The sequence below is a fragment of the Myxocyprinus asiaticus genome, chromosome 20, assembly GCF_019703515.2.
Source record: "Myxocyprinus asiaticus isolate MX2 ecotype Aquarium Trade chromosome 20, UBuf_Myxa_2, whole genome shotgun sequence".
NCBI lineage: Eukaryota > Metazoa > Chordata > Actinopteri > Cypriniformes > Catostomidae > Myxocyprinus > Myxocyprinus asiaticus.
Window position 1 is genome coordinate 4,337,343 of NC_059363.1, and position 25,625 is coordinate 4,362,967.

The window sequence follows — 25,625 nt, forward strand, 5'->3', positions numbered from 1 at the left end:
ACATCACAGGGAATTAAGTGTAAAACTGCACCTTTTCCCTGAATGTCCTCCATTCATGAGCTGTATCCTCCAGCACCCTCTCCTGGCCTCGTGCTACACTGCGTAATCTGGTCCAGCGTTGCCACACTGTGGTCATGGAGCGACTGATGGTGGCTTTACTAGCGTCACTTCCAATCAGCTCTAACTGGGATGCTTGTTCCTCCAAACCAGTCAGCTTTTCCTGGAAACTGTTCACCATGGAGACCAACGACTGCAGGCCAAAGACAGTTTTGAAATGCTTTATCATCTTTCTTCCATAGAAAACTAAAAAATGTAGGCAGAATGGCAGCATTAGTCACCATTCACTTTTATTGCATTTTCTTCTTCATTCTATGAAAGTGAATGGTGATTGAGGCTGTCAATGTGCCTAACATAATCTTTTGTGTTTCAAAGAAGAAAGAAAGTCATGCATGTTTTGAAAACATCATGAGGGTGATGACAATTTCATTTTTGGGTGAACTATCTCTTTAAGCAATTGACTTAGCAATTGAATTCTGCATGCTTAGCTCACCTTATGACTCTTGAGTTTCTCCTCTGCTTCTTGGCTCGTTGCAGCCTTGGCTGTGGAGAACTCTGTTAGTTTCTTCTCCACCTCATTCATCAGCTCAATGACTGTCTGTCTGGCCTCCTGATAAGCATTCCATTGGGCAACACAGCTAAAAAAAGGCACATTATAATAGTAATTATAATTCAGGCCTAGAACAAAATAAAACACGGCTAAAAAGAACAAAATATATTTTTATGCTATTTCAGGCCGATATACAATCATCGATTAGCCACGACATTAAAACCACCTGCCTAATATTGTGTAGGTCCCCCTCATGCCACCAAAACAGCGCCAAACTGCATCTCAGAATAGCATTCTGAGATGATATTCTTCTCACCCCAATTGTACAGAGCGGTTATCTGAGTTACCGTAGACTTTGTCAGTTCGAACCAGTCTGGCCATTCTCTGTTGACCTCTGTCATCAACAAGGCGTGTCCATCCGCAGAACTGCCACTCACTGGATGTTTTTTGTTTTTGGCACCAGTCGAGGAAATTCTAGAGACTGTTGTGTATGAAAATTCCAGGAGATCAGCAGTTACAGAAATACTCAAACCAGCCCATCTGGCACCAAATCATGCCACACTCCAAATCACTGAGATCACATTATCCCCCCCATTTCTGATGGTTGATGTGAACATTAACTGAAGCTCCTGACCCATATCTGCATGATTTTATGCACTGCACTGCTGCCACACAATTGGCTGATTAGATAATCACATGGATGATTTCTGGTGCCAGATGGGCTGGTTTGAATTTTTCTGTAACTGCTGATCTCCTGGGATTTTCACACACAACAGTCTCTAGAATTTAGTGGGAATGGTGCCAAAAACAAAAAACATCCAGTGAGCGGCAGTTCTGTTTATGGAAATGCCTTGTTCATAAGAGAGGTCAACAGAGAATGGCCAGACTGGTTCGAACTGACAAAGTCTACGGTAACTCAGATAACCGCTCTGTACAATTGTGGTGAGAAGAATAGCATCTCAGAATGCTATTCCGAGATGTGGGTCGGCGCTGAGCCTAGTGGTACATCGGCACACCAGAGTCCCATGATAGAGACGAGAATCCAGAACACAACATATGCTGGCGACCAACCATGCTGCTTTTTTTATTTTTTAACAAAGACAAACCCTGGAATATCAAAGAATTCAGATGTTCTGGAAAACTGCACACTGTACTGAACTGTACCTGTGTAAGGTATCTTGGTGACACTGTAGCTGGTCTCTGATTTCCACTCCCCTCTGCTGAGCAGACTCTACACTGAGTCGAAGCTGTTCTTTGGCTGTAGGGTTGACCAGGTTCTCCAATTGAGGAGGTAAAGATTCCAGCTCCTCAAGAACACCTAGGAACTCCTGCTCAGTTGCCATGATATCTTCTTGTTGCCTCAGGCATTCCTCATAGTTTTCCACATCCACGCCAAGACTGGCCTGCTGCAAGAATCCCACAGCGTCCTCCAGCCACTCACATGCGGCTCGCATTCTGGAGTGATACTTCTGACACAACGCGAGTGCTTGTTCTAGAGTAATCTAAAATAGAAAAAAAATGGTTATACTGGTGCACGCTAAGACTGAATGATATGATCTTAGTGAGATCTTTGGGAAAAGCCATTGCACACTGTGCAATAATGAGCATGTTTACCTGCACAGCAACATGCTGAAAACTAGAGAAAATCTACTTATTCCAAAAATCTGACAATGCAAGAAAAACGTGTTTAAAGGAGATCTGAAATCATCAAATTATTCTCTGCTTTTGATGTCAAGTCTTAAACAGTCAAGCACGCAACACTTGGATAAGCTGGTAAGACCGACTGTGAAGGTGTTTATATCCCAAAAACAGGCAAAAATATGTGCACCCGAATTAAGTTAGGAAAATGTCAAGCAAGAATGTTTTAAATATTTTTAAGTTTCATTCAATTGAATAGCTTTAGTTAGTAGACTTGTTTAGTACACAAAGTGTCTTCCAAAGCAACATTCAGTATACTAATTAAAGGTAGTCCAATCGGAGTAAAGCATTCACTTTCCCCGCCCACTTTAGTCATCTTGATTCCGCAAGTATTTTTCCCATAGGGATTTCATAGAATCCTTCACTAAAGAGTTCTAAGCCATGAATCAAACCAATCTGCTCTTAGGTGAATCACGGCATTAAAAACTTTGATTTGAAGCAATACAAAATTTGAAAATCGTACAAAAAGACAAAGGTGCAAGACTGTCTACTAAACGTCTTTAATGAGGAAATGGACTACAATCACACGAAGCATTGTGAATTACGTAATTTAATAAAAAAAGGGTGGAAAAGTGTAAATATAAAATATACTGCAAGATATTCAGGAATATATGAAAAGATAAGTAGTTTGAGAATGTGTTATGGGAGTGGGTGGTTGCTGAAAGTTTATTTGCTGCGGTTTGTTTGCCATGATTGTCTAATTGTTGAATTTTCCCACTTAGGATCATTAGGATCAAATTAAGTTGAAATAATGCAGACCGATGGCTTAAGCAGATACATATACCAATGATTAACAACCTCAGAGCTCACGGTAGGTCTGTCTTTAAATGTTTATAAGTTATTGTTAAAAAACAATTCCCCAATGGAAAAAATTAATGGGATTTTTACTTCCGGAACCAGACTGTTGCACTCTAGGTTTCCACGGTGACAGACCATGGATCAACCCACAACCTTCTGATTACCAGCCTAACACTTTGACAACTGCACCACACGAACCCATAATAGTTTTGGTTCCATTGATAGCATTCATAGTGGTATATTTTGAATTTCAGACATATAATTAACTTGCCTGTTTTGAGCTGAGGGCACGTAGAACATCAGCCTCCAGCTCGGCCATCTCTTGTAAACTTGAGTCCACATGAGCAGGGACAAGTTCATTAGCACTTGTGTACTTCTGTTTCTCTCTTGTGCTCAGAGCTGCTACTATCCTCAATCTCGACTGGACTTCCTCTTGCATGATCTGTTGCTTCCTGATTTGCTCCTGGACCTTCTCAACCTTGACGTCAACCAACACTGCAGAGCCAAGCTCATCTCTGATTTGCTGCAGCCAAGTTAAGGTCCGACTGACTTCGCTCTCAAAGTCTTTACTCTGCACAAACCTGTTCTCGCACTCAACAATCAGTTCCCCAACAGCTGACTGTAGGGACTGAAGCTCGTCCTGCCAAGAGGTCACCCGCTGTTTTGAGGCCTCATGGGCGGCTTGATCCATGTGAGATGCCAGGTTATCCATCTGCTCCATGAATCGGGTAAGGTGAGAGCTGGCACCTTGAAGACTAGCTGCCAGGGCATGATAGTTCTTCAGTCGCTCCTCAGCTGACTGAGCCTCAGCATTTACCTTGACCAGTTGCTCTTTGGTGGCCTTCAGCTCCGAGTCAACCTGCATAGCCATGGCTTGATGGTCTTCAAATGATTCCAGAGTGTCGTCAAGATGTTCCACCTTTTGTTCGATCAATCTCTTGAGGCCGTTGTAAAGGCTGACCAGTTGGGTCATGTCTTCGGGCCTCCAAGGTTGACCGGTGCTTCGGAAACCCTCTTTTTTCTGGTTAAGCTCACTGACGGCTTGACCGAGACTGGTCAACTCCTCCAGGAGCACTTTGTAATCTGCTTGTAGACTGACAACTTCTTCTGTCTTTAGGCCAACAGACTGCATCCCCAAGTTATGGAACTGCTCCTCAAGTTCTTTCAGTGCTTTGTGAGTCACGTCAATAAAGGAGGCGTACTCTCGTCGGGCAAGAATGGCTTGCTGTATTTTCTCCTGTTTCTCTTTGGCTAGTGCCAATATATTATTGTACTGTTGAGGAAGAGCACTCAATTTCTCGTCCAAATAACAGTGGTCCACTTCATTCAGAGAGGGAAGTATTTCTTGACCTGTTCTTTGCACGGTTAGCAGGAGATTCTCATATTCCATGGCTTGATCCAATATTTGTTGGTACTTTGTAAGCTGTGATCTTAATTCCACATCTCCATTCATGAGGTTTATCTCCGGGAATGTAACAATATCTGCTTGCTTCAACAACTGGCATATCTTCTCTAGATCTGCTTTAAAGTATTTCCTGGTTACCAGAACTTTCTCCAGTTCCTGAAGCCTTTGGCTACACTTCTGAAGGGCAACCTCAAAGATATTCTGCAGTTCTTGGAGTTTATTTAGCATCTCTGATTTCTCTTCCTCAGTGACGTCTTTCATTAGATCCCTTCCTTGGGACCATAGGGAGGTCAGCTCGCTCTGGTAGGCCCTCAAGCTACTCTGGATGTTCCTGCAAGTTCTTAACTGCTTAGATAGGTCATCAGGAAGTAGGGCTATGTACTCCTCCGCCTGTGCTTTCTTCTTATTCTGTTGGACCCAGGTGATTGCTTGGTTCACAGCCAATAAGAACTGGGTCCTTTCAGTGAAGGCTTTGCTTAGATGTTTTCTGCGTTGAGCCACTTTGAGGCTTAGTAACTCTACCTCTGCTTGAGTTTCTGAGATCAATTGCTGCAGTCTTTGCCTTTCATTTAGACCTAAATGTGCTAATACTCTATCTGCATCACTCATAGCTTGGGTTAATAGAAGCTGCTTGGCTTCCATCTCACTGCATATGATGAGATGGTCGAAGAGAAAACTCTGTGCCAGCTCAGGTGGAGGGCTCATCTTCATGGCTTTAGACAGGGAAGGCTGCTGCTCCTCGGCCCATTCTCGAGCATCCCTCAAGCGGGCCTCGACTTGGGCCATGTCTTCAAGAGTCACAATGGAATCTTGGATCTTCCTCTCAATGAGGCTCTCCAGATGGGCCCATCGCTGCTCAAAGTGTCCGATCTGCTCTTTCACCAGCTCTTTGTCATCCAGATTTAGATGGTACATCACCTTTTGCTTCTGGTCTCTTAGGTTCTCAAGAGTGCTTTTCTTCTCTTTGAGAACAACGGAGAGGTTTCGAAGAGCCTCCAAATGTTCAGATGAGCTCTCAGCATCAGTTCTAAAATATTATGAACAAGATAATATGAAATGAACTACATTAACAGTTATTAAAAGAAAATACCAATGCTTGCAATGCAATGTGTGATAAAGACAGGTGATCAATCACAGTTCAGTATGCAAAAATGACAATAGCTTTGTTCCAAAACCCAGTGAGCTACCTTGTTCTTTACTGCCTAGATAGAAAGCCACCTTCTAAGGCAACATCTTAACCTAAATGGAACCTTATAAGTAACTCTCCAAAAACGGTAACATCCCCATGAAGCAGATCCTCCCATGATGCCTTAAAATGTGGTCTAGGTAGGCAGCTCAATACAGCACAACAGTGCCCGCTTATTTTTTCAGCCATCTTGATTCAGGAAGTGTTTTTCTCATTCATTTTGTCCATAAGTTTTCATAAATGTTTTTGTAAATCGTTCTAAGACATAAACCAAACCAACTAGCTCCGAGGTGAATCACAGCATTACAAACTTTGATTTGAAGCAAAAACAAAAAACAAAAAAAAAGTATTTTAAATTGGACAAAAAGACAAAGGTTCAAGACAGTCTACTTGTGAATCCCAATCCCATAAAGCATTGCATATGACTCAATCAAAAATGACAGAAAAATATACAACTTTTGACTTACAGTTGTTGATTATAATTATAGAAACAATACATTTTAAGTTTATTGCTAAATATTCAGATATATACTAATTTTGCAACTTATTCTGAATTGATTGCATCATTCACAGTGCATAATGGTTGCTGCAGAACTCTTTTGCCGCGGTCTGAATTTCTTCACCAGAAATCCAGCAAATAAACACTTTTTTTTTATTAATTTTTTTTAAATGAAGTTGTAATAAAGTGGGCTGATGGCTTTAGCAGAAGCATATACCTTAGATCAACAACCTCAGAGATCATGGTAGGTCTGTCTTCAAACTAACATTTATAAGTTAGTATTTAAAATCAATTTGCCTGTGGAGAACAATTAATAGGATTTTTACTTCCAGAACTACACTGTTGCACACTATAGGTTTTGGAACAGAGCTCGTGACATCATCGCTGTTGGTTAGAATTTGAAAAATACATACTGTTGCACACCTAAAGCTAAAATCATCTTAAAAATAAAGTTTGAATGGAGTCTGTACATTAAGCAGTACACTATATACTGAATAATGGTTCTACCTGGCCAGGTTGTCACATTCTTTGGACACCTGTTCAAATAGGGCTTCCATGGCACTGATGCAGTCATGGTACTCTTTAGTTCTCTGCAGATCTTCCTCTCTCTGAGACTGCAGTTTGTTGGCTTGATGGCACAGTTCCAGCCATATATGACTCAGTCGACCAATCTCTGTATGCTCAGGAGACTCCTTCCCTTCAGTCAGCTTACTCACAAGCTCTGTCATCTTAGTCAGAGTGCTCTGTCTGCTTTGAAGCTGCTGGCCAAACTCCTACAGGCAAAATGAGCACAGATGAAAAGCAAAAAATATATACCAAATTGAATGTTTTTTTTTTCAATAAATCTCCCTGGTCTTATTGTGCTGTCACGGTTATGTGTGTTTTTGTTCATTTTTGATTCTGTTCCCGCCATGTTTCATTTACATTTACATTGATGCATTTGGCAGACGCTTTTATCCAAAGCGACTTACAGTGTACTTATTACAGGGACAAACCCCCTGGAGCAACCTGGAGTTAAGTGCCTTGCTCAAGGACACAATGGTGATGGCTGTGGGGATTGAACCATTGCAACCTTCTGATTACTAGTTATGTGCTTTAGCCCACTACGCCACCACCACACCGATGTGTCATGCGTTTTGTTCTTATTGGTTCCTTGATTTATTAGTCTTGTCTTGTTATTGGTTCATGTTTCATTTGTCTTGTTATCTTGTCATCAGTTCTAGTTTGTCATTGGTTCTTGGTTTATTAGTCTTGTCACCTTGTTATTAGTTCTGTCTTGTCATCGGATGTCTTATGTTGTTACGCCATGTCTGTATATTTAAACCCTCATGTTTGCCTTTGTCCTTGGTCAGGTATTGTTTGTGTAATGTTGAAGTAAATTCTGGTCCTCATCATAGTTTATGTTTCATTTTGGATTCACGTTTTTTTATTTATTGCACTTTGTAAATACACTGCACTAGGGTTCTTCACTTCATCAATGTCTTCGATTCGTCCTGTCTTCAGCCTGCCTGCTCTGCTCTGCCTACAACGTTACATGTGCACAATTTATCAGTACACACTATTCTAAAGAAAAAAGTCAGTTTTCACAAGCTTTCATCAACATGAATTAAATTCTCCACGTCTAAAGCCATTTTCCTTTTTTTGCCAACATAACCAAAGTCATATGGACATGGAAAATAATGTTATCCAATATTAAAAATTAATTAAATGTGTTTCATTAAATGTAGCAGACCAAAACTTTAACTACAAATGTTCTGTGCTTTTGATATGGGTTTTGAAACATATTTGTCTCATGCATTAAGATCAGATGGGGATCTTTACTTTGGCTTGATCCAGCATGTTCTGAGCAATCTTGGGCTCGAGCTCAGCAGGTCTCCTGGAGAGACTTTGCAATTGCTGTTCCATGTCCTGAAAAAGTGTTGACAGTTCCTGCTTCTGTTCCTTAATCTCCTTCCAACTCTCTGACAGCTCTTGAGACGTGGACATCCTCTCCTCAATCTGTAAAATGAAGGATAAGTTTATTATAACAATAATCATATTACCATTAACTTATCAAAGACTTTTGTATGCTGGCTTTGAATGAATGAATGAAATGTTATATCCAAGCTAAATAAAGGGTTGTAGTTGAATCTATGTAAATTATCTCACCATTGTTTTAGTTTGCTGTATTTTGGCAGCAGTTCCTCTCACAGCTTCATCAGATAAATCGCATACTGAACAAACCAGGTCCAGGTAAGTGCCGGCCTGTTCCTGTAAGGCCCTAAAGTGTTTCACCTATGAAGTAAATAGTTGAAATGTTAATAACATTATAGTTTCTCATTCCAGAAAACATAACGTAACTAAAATGTAAAACAGATTATTCTACAATAGGTGCTACAAACTATGTCCCATTATTACACATTTAATAAATAAAACAAAATCAAATGATTCATACTGTATTTAATTACTTTAAGATCAATAAGGTTCGTATAAAAATAATAAATTGAATAACTTTAAAATATGGGCTACAGTAAAACTTTTGTATGTCAGCAGTTACACAATTAGAGTACTTTGACAATTAAAAGCTAAAAGAAAAATTTCACATAATAAATAACAGAAAAACAAGAATTTATTATTTTCATCATTTCAAAATAACAAAAAATCTCTGTGCTGTTTACCTGTTTCAGAGCCTCTTGAAGGCCATAGGGAGTCAGTGCCTGCAGCTGGATCTCCTTTTCAACAGTGGACAGCCACGTTTGACACTGCTGAAGTGTGTCCTGATGGCTGACGTGCTTCTCTAGCTCCCGGTCCAGACTCTGATACACCTGATGAACCAAACGTTAAGCATTAGTCTACACAATAAAACCATGTTTCTGATAATGAGATGTAGTACCGCCGGTGGTGCTCACACGCTGAGCTGTGCTGCAGATAGCTGAATAACTGTCTCTGGTTCCCTGCTGGTGTGCCTGGATCTGTTGACCTATCTTTGCCTGGACTTGCTCCGAGCAATTGCTAGTGAGACGATCACCTTTCTTCTTCAGAACATTCAAACGCTCCTCAAAGCCGGCTATCTCCTCCATTATTGCCTGAGTAGATAAAAGGGAAAGTCAGTTCAAAATTCCTTTCTGAAAATGCACAACAATGCAGCATGCAACCATAATTGCAGGCAATGAAATGTTGTTTCTGCAAGCATCAAACAAGATAAAGAGAGTAAATAAAGAGAAAAATACATGAGATTTTATTAAATAATATTAAATATGATATATATATATATATATATATATATACATTTTTATTTTATTTTTTTCTCTCCTTTTTCTCCCCAATTTGGAATACCCAATTCCCAATGTGCTCTAAGTCCTCGTGGTGGCGTAGTGACTCTCAGGTGGAGGATGAATCTCAGTTGCCTCGGCGTCTGAGACCATCAATCCGTGCATCTTATCACGTGGCTTGTTGAGTGTGTTACCGTGGAGACCTAGCACGTGTGGAGGCTTCACGCTATTCTCCGCGGCATCCACGTACAACTTACCGTGTGCCACACCGAGAGCGAAAACCACATTATAGTGACCACGGGGAGGTTACTCCATGTGACTCTACCCTCCCTAGCAACCGGGCCAATTTGGTTGCTTAGGAGACCTGGCTGGAGTCACTCAGCATGCCCTGGATTCGAACTCGTGACTCCAGGTGTGGTAGTCAGCGTCTTTACTTGCTGAGCTACCCAGACCCCCGATATGCTATATTTTTAATAAAAAATAAAATGTATTTATTTCTACAGTATATGTGCCACACTGCAATGTGCCATACAAAGAAAATAGGTTATGAAAATGTTTTAGTTACTGCAACTTGGCTTTTTTGCAGTATAACTGCTTGCAGGAAGATCATATAACGATTATTTGATCTTTATTAATCATACGTATTGTATATCTGGAGCCTGAAAATTGTGTGCAACAGTACACGCACTTTGTGTCTGGCTAGCTGTTGTGTTGCCGTCTCTAGATTTCCACTTTGCATGGAATCAGAGGTTACTAATCTGCTGGACATCTGTAGCAGCCACTTCTCCACTTCCTGTAGTTCACTGTTATAGTCCTCATGTTCTCTGACGCTCTCTGTCAAGCTTTGCACACGGACCTACAATCAGCACAACAACATTAAACCAGCATGGATGCATTGAGACATGAGTTATCAAAGAATCACCATGAAAAACATAGAAATACTTATTATTTTCTGTATGGCTGTACCTTGGCATCATTGCAAAGATCTTCATAGTCGGTTTTCAGCTTGCCGATGTTCTCACTGATAGACGAGTCCCGGATTGTTTCTAGAAGAGCATCTCCTTTCTCAATAACAGATTTGATGGCTGATTCGTGGGATTGTATGGTGTGCAGGATTGTCTAGAAGTGTACAAAGATAGATTTAATTAAATAAAGGGCTTTAAATGATTGTTCACCCTTACACAATATGAGAAATTATGTTTTTCATAAACAAAATGTTACATATTCAGTGTGATTAGTATTTTTCTCCCAGGGATTATTGCATTTCCAAAAAGACATTTTAAAGCTAGTTCACTGCAATTTTCTTAATTTTCCAACACAATAAATGAACATAAGGTTAATATACACTAATCAGGGGCAATTTCTAGTCAATTAAATATTTTAGAACTAACCATAACTAAAATGTACACAAAAAAGCAGAATAAAAATATTATATTATATTTAGTGCTGTCAATCAATAAAAATGTATTTAATCGAATTAATTACATATTGTGCTGATTAATTAATCGAATTAATTGCAGATATTAATGTTTACAAGAAAGGCCTCCAAATAAAGATAATTTAGTATATAATAACTAACATAATTATAAATATAATAAATAATATAATTCAGATAACTGAACTACATTACATCATATACATATATTGTGGCAGCAGACAAGTTAAGCATTTCTACAATACAAAAAGTGGCTTAAACATCAAAGTATTGATTGCTTTATTTCCTTATTATTGAACATAACACCATAATTGGCCTACTTTCATCAGAGCTATTTTCAACTGTTGGTCAATGCACTTATGCATCAAAAGGACACTTTTGGAGCATTTCACTTTGGTTGCATCATGCTTTACTAGTTTACAGCGTCTCTAGTCAATAGTGCTGTGTTTTATGAGACTGTGTCAAGTTAAATGTAGTTTGAAATGTTGAAAAACACATCTTGAGATTGCTGCATTCTGTTTTGCTGCCTGTTACTCTTGTTTGTTTGAAAAGGCGTGTTGCCTGATCTGCAGGAGCTGACTGCCCCCTGCTGCTACATCAAGGTGGTACATCAAGCTTGAATTGCTCCGATGGTAGGAACATTGCGGAATTTACGTACGTATCGGGTACATGATTTATTGAGTAAAAATTTTAAACACATTATTTTTCATATAATTAACTGCACTAAATTAACGTTAAATCGACAGCTCTAATTATTTTACATTTTTCCCCAGGCCTGGAAATCACAATTTTAGAATATATTTCCCAGTTTTCCATGACCATGGGAACACTGAAGAATTTTTTTTTAATTATTAGATATAATGATGGACATGCCTGTGACTCTAATTCAATAATAATACAAAACAATCTAAAAAAAAAAATGGCTCACCTTATATTTGGCTAATTGGGCCTTCTTTTGGTAAAGTTCAGCCTTTTGCTCCACAGGAGAAGCCAGCAATGATTTAGTCTCTGTAAGCCACTGTGTTTGAGCTTTATATTTGTCCAGGAAGTCTTTGGAGAGCTGTATGGATTTCTCTGTGGCACTGAGCTCTGACCGCAGAGCTCTGATCAATGTCTCCAGTTGGGAAAGTCGGGTGTCCACTTCCTCCCTGAGATGCTCTGCCTCTGGTTCCTCAAGGAACGTCATGGCACGATCTGTCTTTTCACGCATGGTCTTCAGGAATGTATGACCTAGCTCCATTTCACCCTGCAGGGCCTATTACATAAAATATATTACACAAAATAACGTTCTTATCGATACATATGGACGTAAATAAGCATTCAGCTGCTATAAGAAGTATGAAGCTGCTTAAGTTTAAGTGAACAAAGATTATTATTAACATGCTATCATTATCATCATCTGATACCTCTAGTTTTTTCATCTTCTTCTCCACGGCAACACGATCGACCACATCAATGGTGGTGACGGTCACACTACTGAAGTTCTTTTGAGCTGTGTTCAACCAATCAGAGAAGGTGCTGAAGACACTCTGAGCCTCTTCAATGCTGGACACTTCCTCTTTCAGCTGCTTAATAGTGTCCTGCACAATAATAATTCCAAAAATAATAGTTAGATGTAACATTGTTACACTTCAGATATACAAGTGTGTGTCCAACCTTTCCAAACACAGCTAGGTAAGTGTATACTATACCAGTAGGTGTAGTAGCAGAGCGTGGTAGCGTGACGTGAGCTGTGTAGCTCTGCTGCTCACTCGACTGCTGATGGGGGTCTCTTCTAAAACCTGTTGAGCTAGAACACTGAGACCCTCAATCTCCTCCTGATACACCAGCACCTCCTCATGCCAACCCTAAAGAAAAATTGCAACAACATATCAGAAACCACACAGGAATACACAGTTTAATGAACTTAACTACATGTATTTCATACACAAAGTACACTCAACCTTTAATACAAAGACAGCTTGTTAATGTAAATTGACAGATATACTTATTAGATATTATAAAATGGATAGTTCCAGCTCTAAAATCTGATTGGATGAGCTACATTCAATAAACGCACACTTGCGACCACATTTCAGTTTAATTCTATATTAACTAACTAAATGGGCACAGTTGCTTGGCAACCGAAAACAGACAACTAGTAGACTAATGAACTACATTACTCAGTGGAAAAATTGTATATTGTGATTATTCCTATAAATTAAAGGGATAGTTCACCCAAAAATTAAAATCCCCTCATCATTTACTCACTCTCATGCCATCCCAGATGTGTTTGACTTTCTTTCTTCTGCTGAACACAAACAAAGATTTTTAGAAGAATATCTCAGCTCTGTAGGTCCGTACAATGCAAGTGAATGGTGACCAGACCTTTGTAGCTCCAAAAATCACATAATGGAAACATAAAAGTAAAAGACTCCATATCTTCAGAACAGGTGTGGGTGAAAAACAGATCAAAAGGTAAGTTATTTTTTACTCTAAATCTCCACTTTCACTTTTACGTCTGAAAGTCACATGTGGTGCCTGTATAGTTTCACTTTCACATCTGAAAGTGAAAGTAGATATTTAGAGTAAAAAATAATTTAAATATCGATCTGTTTCTAACCTACACCTATTATATCACTTCTGAAGACATAGACTTAAACACTGGAGTCATAAGGATTTTTATGTTTCCTTTATGTGATTTTTGGAGCTACAAAAATCTTATCAACATTCATTTGCATTGTATGGACCTACAGAGCTGAGATATTTTTCTAAAAATCTTAGTTTGTGTTCTGCTGAAGAAAGAAAGTCATACACATCTGGGATGGCATGAGGGTGAGTAAATGATGAGAAAATTTTCATTTTTGAGTAAAACCAGTAGTTAAATCACTGTAAGGCATGGTCTCCCGTGGCTTATCACTATATTCTTCATTTAAAAATGTGTTTTTTCTGCAGTATAGTGAATTTTGACTAAATTAGCAGTAAAAATCTCCCTGGAATAACTTGAGACCTAGCTCAAGGGCACAATGGATACAGTTCATGAATCATCCCATCTGGGGTTTGAACCTTCAATCTTTCAGTTTCTCATTCAGATCCTTAACCTCTAAAACTGCTCCTACACTGCATCCGACAAACAGCAGACCGGAAGTCATTCATTTTCAATGGAGAGTCACATGGGGTATGCGTGGAGTTCTGACCATCTCCGGATGCAACATTTTCGGATCCGATTTGAGCCTCGGCTGCATTGAAATATTTCAACTTGTGTGACTAAACACTATGAGCGCAAAGTGAGAAATATTGATGGATTTTGTCCCGAACTTCATTGTAAACACCTGCGACTACTGTATATTGGACAATTATGAATGTATAAGTAAAAAAAACAATCATATATGTTGCAAATGTATCACAAAAGATAATTAAAGCAAATGAGTGATTAAATGTTTACATACGTCATTCATTTCTGCACGAGCAAAACCTACATATTTAAAATTACATCTATGAATTTCTACTTTATTTGCTAAATTAAGTTTGATATTGCAATTAATAATCATAATAATAAATATAAAACACAAACTAATAATTAACAATAATATTAATAGAAAAATAATGAATAATAATCATGAATTTCATTGAGTTCATCCAGCTGCTTAACAAAATGACACACAGCAAACCTTTGGTAGCTTCTTCCTTACAACGAATAAAATCCATTGCACGCAAATATGACAGATCATCACAGAGTGACATCATCACTGTCGGAGAAAAGGCAGCTTAAGCGTAGTTGCATGGCCTGTACTACTACTAACCTTCAGGAGCTGCAGCTGAGCCTCTTTTGTAGCTCTATCAGATCGACGACCGGAGCGTAACTGTCCTTTACTCTCTATCCCTTTCAGCCAATTATCAAGCCGCTGGAACTTCTGCTCAATCTGACGCAGTTTAGCCAGAGTGCTGTTGAGTAGAGACCGGGTCTCACCCAGCCGGGCCTGATAGGATGCCCAGTCCTGCTGCACCGTCTCCAGACATCTGTCTTCTAATTGAGGAACACCCCAGGGAATTACCTGCTCTCGGGTCACCAGCAGGGAGTTGAGCAGAGCTTGACCCTCTGAGCAGTGAATCTGCAACTCCTGCAGACAGATTAATAAGTTAGTCAGCGAATTTATTTGAATTGATAAATCAGTTCAATTCATTTTATTTGATTCAATTCCATTCAATTCCATTTTTTTCTATAGAACCTTTGTCAGGAACAGTGCTTTAAAAACCAAAGTTTGCAAATGTAATTTGAGGGTAAGGAAACACTGCACACAGAAGAAAATAGAGGTAGACCGATATATTGGTTTTACGATTAATCATTGCCGATAGTTGCTTTTTGGAACTATCGGTTATTGGTAAATCTATGCCGATAGTTTTTTTTCTTTATTCTTCTGTGATCGGCGCTGATGGAGTCTCACTCACAGTGAAAACAGCTTGCTTCTACAGTATAACAGCGGCCTCTAGAGGTCAATTAAAAACAATCACTGACACCTAGTGGGGATCTGCTGAAAAGTCTAAATCTTTCATCATTGACAACATTCATCCATATTTTTATCCACACTTTAATGCATATTCAGTGTTTTAAATTTAAGCAAGGGCACGCAAAGAAAAATGCAACTATATGGAAACGTCCCACGTCAGCCCACACATTGTGTTTCCAACTTTATATCTTGTGAATAACAATAAACCTTGTTTCTCATTAAACCTTATCTGGTGAAATATATACAGTAAATATGAAACCCTTCATCTGGTGAATGATATAGGCTTTAAAATGTTTAATTTGGTTAATACTTAAAAATAAAGCATTGTTTCTAGATTTAATTAATTTTGGACTCTTGTCACAGTAAGGAAATACTAAGATTTTTTTTTTACATTCTATAAATCGATTCTAAAAACGATTAATCGGTTATCAGCCTTTTCCACCACCTTAGTTATCGGTATCGGCAATATCCAATATCGATTTTTAAAACTATCGGCCGATTAATCGGTTATCTGCCTTTTCCACCACCTTAGTTATCATATCAGCAAAATCCATTATTGATTTTAAAAACTATTGGCCAATTAATCGGTTATCGGCCTTTTCCACCACCTTAGTTATCATATCAGCATAATCCAATATCGATTTTAAAAACTATCGGCCGATTAATCGGTTATCGGCCTTTTCCACCACCTTAGTTATCATATCAGCATAATCCAATATCGATTTTAAAAATGATTGGCCGATTAATCTGTTATCAGCCTTTTCCACCACCTTAGTTAACGGTATTGGCAAAATCCAATATCTATTTTAAAAACTATCGGCCGATTAATCGGTTATCGGCCTTTTCCACCACCTTTGTTATCATATCAGCAAAATCCAATATCGATTTTAAAAACTATCTGCCGATTAATCAGTTATCCAGTCGGCAAAATCCAATATTGGTTGACCTCTAAAAGAAACTGTGTAGGGTGGGGGCGGTGGTGATCGAGCACCGATCTGTGGAGAGTGAGGTCTGGGAAAGCTGAGTGGTTAAGGATTTACACCTGTGCTAACACCTGTTTGTATTCCCAGTGAGCTGTGAAATGGAGATAAAAGGGGAGGAGATGGCGGCAGATGAGAGAGAGAGAGCTGAGCTTCCAGCAGTGTGTGTGCGCGTTTGGGAGCATTCTGCTGAAAAGCAATGATTTTGTGTTGAATAAAGACTGTATTTTGGAACCAAGTACGCCGTCTCCCGCTTCCTCATTCCATAGAACTAAGGGATTTGCTACAGAAACCTTAGCAGAAATCAAGACTCAGCAAAAGGAAACCCTGCATATCTATGTAAAAACTGAAACTATTCCCAAAACCATCCTTCAAAAGAAGTAGTTTTTTAGCAGACACTTTAAACCAAAATAACTTACAGTATACTTACAACTAGGGATGGGTATCGGAAACTACCGTACGATACACACTGCGATACACATTTCATGACTCAATACGTGATTTATTGCAATGTATCATGATGTCATGATTAGAGTGAATCTGCAGGTTCAATTTTAATCACTTTTGTGCCGCATTCCACATTCACCCCATAATGTAACTAATAAACCATTAGTTCATTACAGAAAAAGAAAAATGTTTAACTTAGTTTGCATCCACATCACTCAGCATATAGTGCCCGTCCCTCACATGACTTCTGAATGTCATCTCACCTGTAGTTTGCGAAGTGTGTCCTCCAGAGTCTCAATATCTTCCTCCAGCTGTGTGTAGCAGCTCAATCTCTCCTGCTGCCGTTCTAGCCAGTCTTTAAACTCATGTAGACTTCGCTGGTACTCCTGATGAGCAGACACCAGCTCTTCTGCTTTAGCAACCGCACACTGAAAGAGAAAAAGATGAGACTCATTGCATTAACACAGCAGCACATGCTGAATATTCAGCATTATACAGTGACTAAATGAGAATGGTGGGTTATACAGTACCTGGGCTTTATCTTTGACAATGCTGTAGCGCTCTTGCAAGTCCTGAATCTCTAGTTGGGTGACATAGTGCTCTGCCATATTGGAGCCCTTCATGGATATGACATCCAGAACGCTGCTGTGACTTGAAACGTCCTCATAGAGCAACTGAAACAAGGAGAATAGGGTTAAAAACAAATAGAATACACTAACCAATCACAAGACCAATCTCAGTATTGACCAAAACACCTACTTTGGCTTTGCCCAGGTTGGCAGTTTTGTCCCTCATCTCAGAGCATTGCTTGTCTGCTGCGTTTAAAGTCTCTTCCACCATCACCGTCCAGCTCACAAACTGACACACATCCTCTTGATAACTGGTCCACTGTGAGAGAGCACCTTCCAGTTGACTGCACAAAATGAAACAGCTAATTAAATTTCTCTAAACAGTGTCACGGAGGAGGGAGTCCTACAATCTTAAGAATAAAGGCTCTTCAATGGTTCTTTGCAGCACGTTAGGTTCAGTGAAGAACCCGCTTCTTATCAAGAACCATTTTTGCAGTACTGGGTTCTAGAGTTGGCTATATGGTTCATTAGAGGTTCTTCCGATCAGTTTGTTTTCTTGGTTTGTTTCTAGGTTCTTTAAGGTCAACATGAAACTTTCGCAACCCATTTTAGTTACGTAATGTGACATATTTGTGATAGAAACAGGACATGCACTGAGACAAAATGGTGTTACTTGATTTAATCCATCATGAATTTACGGGATTGTGAAAAGTGGTATTTACATATATGACAGGTGGTTGGAAGGTGTTTATTTTTTCAGACGAAAAAAAAAGAGTAATTTCAGAGGTGGAGCAAGTTATTAAATTTTAATGAAAATTATGATGAAAACCCCTTTTTTTGTTGGGTTGAACATGCACCAATAAATTGTTTTTTACAAGAAGACCACACACATATATATTAAAGGGATAGTTCACCCAAAAATGTAAATTTTCTCATTATTTACTCACCCTCATGCCATCCCAGACGTGTATGACTTTCTTTCTTCTGCTGAACACAAATGAAAAATTTTTATGTAGAATATCTCAGCTCTGTAGGCCATACAATGCAAGTAAATGGAGGCCAGAACTTTGAAGCTCCAAAAAGCACATAAAGTCAGCATAAAAGTAATCCATATGACTACAGTGGTTTAATCCATGTCTTCAGAAGTGATGTGATTGGTGTGGGTGAGAAACAGATCAATATTTATATCCTTTTTTACTATAAATCTAGTATCACACAGCTCTTCTATGTACATCCACGAGAGGTCTTCCTCTTCTGTTTTTTGCTGATTCACATTCTTTGTGCATATCGCCACCAACTGGTCTGTTGTGCAAATATGTTTTATTTATTCTATTTCTTTGCTTTATCCCTCCCTTTCTCCTCCCTGCCCAGTAGGCGTCGATATGCACAGAGAATGCAAATCGGCAAAAAAACAGAAGAAGAAGAACTCTGTCCTCTTTGTGAACAAGCACAAGAGGGCTGGTGAAAGTGAAGATTTATAGTAAAAAAGGACATGATCTGTTTCTCACACAACTGTGCTGTCACTTCTGAAGATATGGATTTAACTACTGGAGTCGTATGGATTACTTTTACGCTGCCTTTACGTTCTTTTTGGAGATTCAATTTCTGGTCACCATTCACTTGCATTGTATGGACCTACAGAGCTAAAATATTCTTCTAAAAATCTTAATTTGAGATTTGAGAATGAAAGTCAAACACATCTGGGATGGCATAAGGGGGAGTACATGATGAAAGAATTTTCATTTTTGGGTGAACTATCCCTTTAAGAATATAAATAAGTAGAACATGAAAAGTTCTTTATTGAATTTAAAACGGCTCTCCAGTGGCAACCCTTTTTGATTGTAACTTGAACTTTTATTCTTAGGGTGCAGAAACATATTTCAGTTAGCAAAGTAGAAATTTAAATGATAGTATTTTGTCAGGTGCATTTTAATTTCGGTCTGCTTACGGATTATAAAAACAGTTAATTGACCTTTTGCATTGAATAGATGCAGACAGCAGTCCATCCCAGGAATCCTTGAGGTCTTCGATTTGTTTGCGCACCAGTGGTACACCCTCAGCTGAAGTGTATCTCTGCACTGACTCTCCTCTCGTCTGCAGCATTTTCAGCTGGATCTCCTTCTCTTGACGTGCTGTCAGCAAAGCCTGGGGAACAAAAGAGCTTCCAGATATGACCATTGTTACATGTAAATTAAATGCTAAAGGTCATGAACTCAAATACAAAGTCAAAAATAGTGGCTATGTTCAGCATGGAATACTAGCAAACTGCTTACTGTATACTATTTTTTAAAGAGAAGTATGTGATTTGCAACAATAAATGTTTTGAACTGACCTAATTGCATGTGTAATTCAGCAAGTGTGTCCTGATTTAATGGCCTTACAAAATAATTAGAAAGCATTAAAGGGATAGTTCACTCAAAAATAAAAATTCTCCCATCATTTACTCACCCTCATGCCATCCCAAATGTTTATGACTTTCTTTCTTTTGCAGCACACAAATTAAGATTTTTAGAAGTAGATCTAAGCTCTGTTGGTCCATACAATGCACATGAATGGTAACCAAAATTTTGAAGCTCCAAAAAGCATATAAAGGCAGCATGAAAGTAATCCATATGACTCCAGTGGTTTAATCCATGTCTTCTGAAGCGATCCAGTCAGTTTTGGGTGAGAACAGACCAAAAAATAACTATTTTTTTGCTGTAAATCTTGACATCAGCAGTCTCCTTTCGCGATCATACTTTTAAGCTTAATTAAATTTTCTAGCGACATGTACACATCAAGCCCTAGGAAGTGTAATCGAGCTTGAAATCATGATTGTGCCTAGCAATTACATCACTTTAGAAGACTTTTACACTGCCTTTATGTCCTTTTTGGAGCTTCAAAGTTTTGATCACCATTCACTTGTGTTGTATGGACCTACAGGGTTGAAATATTCTTCTAAAAATCTTTGTTTGTGTTCTGCAGAAGAATGAAAGTCATACACATCTGGGATGGCATGAGGGTGAGTAAATGATGAGAGAATTTACATTTTTGGGGGAACTATCCCTTTATTACAGTGAGCCATGTTCCTCACCTCAAGTTTGATCATCCTGCTGTCCAGAACGTTCTTGTCAGCAGTTGGAGAGCAGTAGGTTTGTAGCATATTACTCGTATCAGCGACCCAATTCTGCAGTTCCTTCAGCCCCTGAGAGAACAGCTGGTGCTCGGACACAATACGGTCGATTTGAGATGCTTTTTCCTTTTGGATAAGTACAACATGTTCAAGATGGGTCCTTACATGATCATCACATTTAGTTTAGTAATTCAGTAGGAGAAGCATCTTGATTGAAACAGTAAATGTGTTAAAAGGATAGCAATTGGGAGTTTTTTTATAGTCATGTTTATATTCATCAGATATGGATGATTATTCCAAATGATTAGTAGTTAGGCTGTAAAAATATCAACTTACATTACTAAACTGACAATTGACTAACTGAAAGAAAAGTGATGTGAAACTTAAACACATTGTGAACAGAACATCAGAAACAATGCTTGCTGGAATCCCTCAATTGTGCATAAGCATAATAACTACATACAAAGTTTCCAGATGAAAACTGTTCCTCTAGACCTCCACCCTAAACAGAAACACGTGGGCTGTGTCTGAAGCCAAAGGCAGTTTTCTTCTTGCCAATAAATGACTCAAATACCATTTTAGTATCAAGGCACACCTTTGAGAGACTAACTTCAGACTGGCTTCCAAGGCATCATAACATTTTAAACAAATTCATGTAAGCTTAAATTTAAAGCAAACATTTAAAGCACCAAAATGCACATAAAGGCAGCATATAAGTAATCCATAGGTGTGGGTTAAAAAACAGATAAATATTTAAATCCTTTTATACTATAAATTTTCCTCCCTACCCAGTAGGTGGCGATAATCACAAAGAATGCGAATCGCCAAAAACAAAAGTAGAAGAAAGTGAAAGTGGAGATTTATAGTAAAAAATGACTTAAATACTGATCTGTTTCTCACCCACACTTATCATATCTCTTCTGAAGACATGGATTTAACCACTGGAGTTGTCTTTATGTATATTTTGGAGCTTCAACATTTTGGTCACCATTCACTTGCGTTTTATGGACCTTCAGAGCTGAGATAATCGTCTAAAAATCTTTGTTTGTGTTCTGCAGAAGCAAGAGAGTCAAACACATCAGGGATGCCATGAGGGTGTGAAAATGATGAGAAAATCCTCATTAATGGGTGAACTATCCCATGATAACCGAATGGACACAATGATAATTTATTGGTAGAAATAAAATCATAAGCTGATTTACTACTTTCAAACTCTTCATCAGAGTTTCAGACACAGCCCAAGTGTACACCTAGTTTGGCGCCCCCTGCAGCACAGGGGCAGGTAGCCAGCGGGCAGACAGGCAGGACGTTACCTTGGTCAGGTTGTTTAATGCTAGGAACTGAGCTGAGAGCTGTGAGACACGGTGCACAAAGCCCTTTCCGGCCGTGTGTCCGTCCCACAGCTGCTGGGCCTTCTCCCTCAACCTGCTCAGCTGACACTCCTTAGAGGCTAACTCCTCTAGCAGAGACTGTGAAAGCACAAGCACATTAGCACAGGACTTGCCGCATCACACGCATAGTAGCTGCTGAACTGTGTTAGTCACTCCAGATGGTTAATAAAGCAACATGGCAGCAGACAGATGTAATAAAGCCTAAGGACAAGCAATGTGAAAATTAGTATTAGACAAATTAGACAAAGAGCCAGATTAAAGCATGATGCAAATGCAGTCGTCTTGGATATCTCTCGATAATGATGTACAGTAAATCTCATGCACAGTTTATAGATATTTTACTTTAGATCCATTTACACACCTAATAACCCTTAAACAATTTACCACCACAGGACGAATGGCTTGTGATGTAGCATACTTCATTTGTCAGTTGCTTTGAAAACAAGTCTGCTAAATGTTAAATTGACATTAAACATAATGACAGAAAGATACTGAAAGCTTCTTACACTGTTTGAAGGAGATTCATATTTTCTCATAATTTTATTTATTTATTTATGATTTATTAAAGGGGTTATGACATGCCTTTTTTATTATTTCAATATGTTTCTTGAAGTTCACTTACAGTATTAGTAAAGTATTTTGCACCAAAAAACAGTCATATATTTGTAAAACATGATTATTTTCCACCCACGTTCTGACCCTCTGTCAGAAACGCTCGGTTTTGGTGCTACCTCTCCTTTAAGGCTTGACAGTAAACGCCCACTGTTCTGATTGGCTCTCTGCTCTTGACTGACATGCTCTCTCAATGCTCACCGCAACTGGGTGGGGCTACGGAAGTGATAAGGTAAAGTAGGCGTTGATGTGTTGTTGTGGAGGCGATCAGATGCAAATGTCTACCACAGTGTGACATCCCAATGTGGAGGAAGTAGAAAACGAGTCAGTTTGGCAGCTTGGTTTCAATAAATGCTCTTTGTGCAGTGAGGAGGAAGTTTTGAGTTCTGAAACTTACAATATGTTTTTATAGTACAAAGATCTCATTGATTTTGATTTGATTTATCATGTCAAGACCCCTTTAATGAATAAAAAGCAGCACTTTATGTTAATTTTTTTACTTTTAGGTTTATTTTTTAAATAACTTTAGTAACTACTATAATGCCTATTTTTGTGGAAACTTTGTTTACTATGGTAGATTTTCTAAGGTTATTCATGCAAAATAATAATACATGTTTTTATTAAATATTATAACTATAAAAATGTTTTAGTTTTTTTGTTTTAGTTTAGATTGGGCAAAAATATATGTACATAATATGTAGTTTCAAAGAAGCATACTTTTAACTATCAGCATAATATATATATATATTTATATATATATATTAATTATATATATAAATGACTTATCTAACCAAATTAAACGAGGCAAGTATGTTAAAAAACAACTACTAATTTAAATACTCATGTAGAATATTCAGTTAATATATCAAATATATATTGTGAGACATAAAGATCAATTCAGATATAAGCAAGAAGTGTACAAATGCTGCTAATCAGTTTCGCCATAATGATGCTTGTGAATGGCTCTCCTGGTAATGGCTGTGAATGAAGGTGGATTTGATTAGCTGTACTACACCTGTAACCTGTGCAGTTCCTGTTTCTTAGCTGTGAGATCATGCAGTCGACTGCTGCTCTCCTGCACAGCTTCCTCTGTTTCATTTAACCAATCTTGGAGCGGCTCCACACTCATTTCAAAGTCTCTCATCTGAGCCTGAAGATTCTGAAACAAAACAATTCATGATGGTACATTTAGAGTAAGAAAACAATATAAACACAACCTGATGCAATTAACAAACTGATCTGATTAGCAATCATACAGTGCATCTAATTAAAATAGCAAGCGACATTTGGTAATGACAAAAAACATCTGAAAAAATGTACTTTAAATACATTTTAATTAACATCTGACCTGAAATGACTGAAGTATTTTAACATAATTTAATTTGTCAAATGTAAGGTTTTTTATGATTAAATGAGTGTCAGACACCTGTAAGGCATTCTCTCTCTGATGCAGGTTTGTCATGAGTGTTTTCCAGTCTTCTCTGGCTGTGTTGCTTTTGCCTCTGACAGACTCCACTCTGTCTTTAGAAGTGATGCTCATTAGTAACTCTCCACTGGCAGCCACTGTGTTCAGTTTGCCATGACCCTGCTCTCGGTCACTCAGAAACTCCTACAATAACAAACACTTACATTTTAGAAATGCAATGAGCTGTGTTTTAGTTCAAAAACACAATTGAATTTAGTAGGACACTCTTAATCAGTAAAAATGGCACCTGGATCTTCTGCAGGCTAGATGATGCATCTGCGAGATTCTGAGGCACATCAAAACATTTGGCTGTGGTGATTTTCGCATTGACCAGCCACTGCTGGAAGTCTCGGAAAGCAGCACGAAACCTCTGCTCCAGAAGTTTCTCCTTTCCCCGGCACTCTCGAGACGCCTGGAAACTAAGACTACAGAGAGAGAGAGAGAGAGATTCTGAATTACTGCAACTAAACCACAGCGTTGAAGAAGAACTAATTACAGACTCTGTTTACAGTCTTTTCTGCTGGTATTTGTACAAGACTGACACTATATACAACACTATACCTTTCTTGTTGTTTTAATATTGATTTCAGATTTACCCATCCCTAAATGTGATGTAAAATGCGAACTGTGGTTGGTGGTTTTAAATAAATGATTGTGCTGTTCTTGGCCAGAATGATATGCAAAATGGGCAAGACTTTATGCTGACATTCAAAGGTCAGTCTCTGTGAGACTATGTACTATGCATTCAGAATTTTTGCCAAATCCTAAACTATATCTAAAAGCTTTTTTACCTGTTGTACTCTTTGATGAGGGTGGACACTCTCTCAGATTGAGCTCCCAGATCTCTAGAGAAACGGCACAGATCATTCAGCTGAGACTTCAGATTGTCAGACATGGGCTCCACATTCAGCAGTGCTTCCAGAGTGTCCTGAGTCATAAAAAAAAATGGAGAAAAGCAGTACTGTATATACATAGCTGTACAAACATATTACTGGTAGGTAAATAAACTGCAAAAACTGATAACTAAAATCAAACAAATGACAATGCTCATTAATTGTTTATTTTCATTGTTAAACAGTAAGTTCACCCAAAAATGAAAAAAAAAAAAAACTCTTGAACATTTACTCACCCTCATGTTATCCCAGATGTGATTGACTTTCTTCTACAGAACACAAATTAAGATTTTTAGAAGAATAGTTCAGCTCTGTTGGTCCATACAATGCAAGTGAATGGTGACCAGAACTCAGAAGGTCCAAAAAGCACATAAAGGCAGCATAAAGGTAATCCATACGACTCCAGTGGTTAAATCCATGCCTTCTGAAGTGATATGATAGGTGTGGGTGAAAAACAGATCAATATTTAAGTCCTTTTTAACTATAAATCTCCATCTTTGACCAGCCCCAACTAGTGAAAATCACTTACACACCAGAATGTGGAAGTGAAAGTGAAAGTGTAGATTTGCAGTAAAAAAAGGACTTCAATATTGATCTGTTTCTCACCCACACCTATTATATCGCTTCCGAAAACGTGGATTTAACCACTGGAGTCGTATGGATTACTTTTATAGTGCCTTTATGTCTCTTGTGGACCTTCAAAGTTCTGGTCACCATTCACTTGCATTGTATGGACATATAGAGCTAAAATATTATTTTAAAAATCTTTGTTTGTGTTCTGCAGAAGAAA

The 25,625-nt window shown here is 38.4% G+C and overlaps 1 protein-coding gene across 9 annotated transcripts in view; it reads right to left on the minus strand.

Moving 5' to 3' along the window:
- The window catches only part of syne1b (spectrin repeat containing, nuclear envelope 1b), a 178,025-nt gene that overhangs the window by 80,685 nt on the left and 71,715 nt on the right, over positions 1-25,625 (minus strand). For 8 of the 9 annotated variants that reach the window (XM_051647294.1, XM_051647299.1, XM_051647293.1 and 5 more), the window contains 25 exons: positions 24,734-24,870; positions 24,190-24,367; positions 23,904-24,086; positions 23,493-23,636; positions 21,788-21,943; positions 20,436-20,600; positions 19,335-19,507; positions 17,553-17,706; positions 17,324-17,467; positions 17,057-17,221; positions 14,662-14,979; positions 12,571-12,726; positions 12,286-12,459; positions 11,808-12,134; positions 10,411-10,563; positions 10,133-10,300; positions 9,082-9,258; positions 8,851-8,997; positions 8,342-8,467; positions 8,015-8,191; positions 6,701-6,966; positions 3,375-5,535; positions 1,772-2,109; positions 551-695; positions 32-250 (listed from right to left, as the gene is read on the minus strand). In XM_051647294.1, the coding sequence (XP_051503254.1) occupies positions 32-250; positions 551-695; positions 1,772-2,109; positions 3,375-5,535; positions 6,701-6,966; positions 8,015-8,191; positions 8,342-8,467; positions 8,851-8,997; positions 9,082-9,258; positions 10,133-10,300; positions 10,411-10,563; positions 11,808-12,134; positions 12,286-12,459; positions 12,571-12,726; positions 14,662-14,979; positions 17,057-17,221; positions 17,324-17,467; positions 17,553-17,706; positions 19,335-19,507; positions 20,436-20,600; positions 21,788-21,943; positions 23,493-23,636; positions 23,904-24,086; positions 24,190-24,367; positions 24,734-24,870 (6,651 nt within the window). The remainder of the gene's footprint in view (positions 1-31; positions 251-550; positions 696-1,771; positions 2,110-3,374; positions 5,536-6,700; positions 6,967-8,014; positions 8,192-8,341; positions 8,468-8,850; positions 8,998-9,081; positions 9,259-10,132; positions 10,301-10,410; positions 10,564-11,807; positions 12,135-12,285; positions 12,460-12,570; positions 12,727-14,661; positions 14,980-17,056; positions 17,222-17,323; positions 17,468-17,552; positions 17,707-19,334; positions 19,508-20,435; positions 20,601-21,787; positions 21,944-23,492; positions 23,637-23,903; positions 24,087-24,189; positions 24,368-24,733; positions 24,871-25,625) is intronic. The other variant, XM_051647295.1, reaches the window with a different exon arrangement.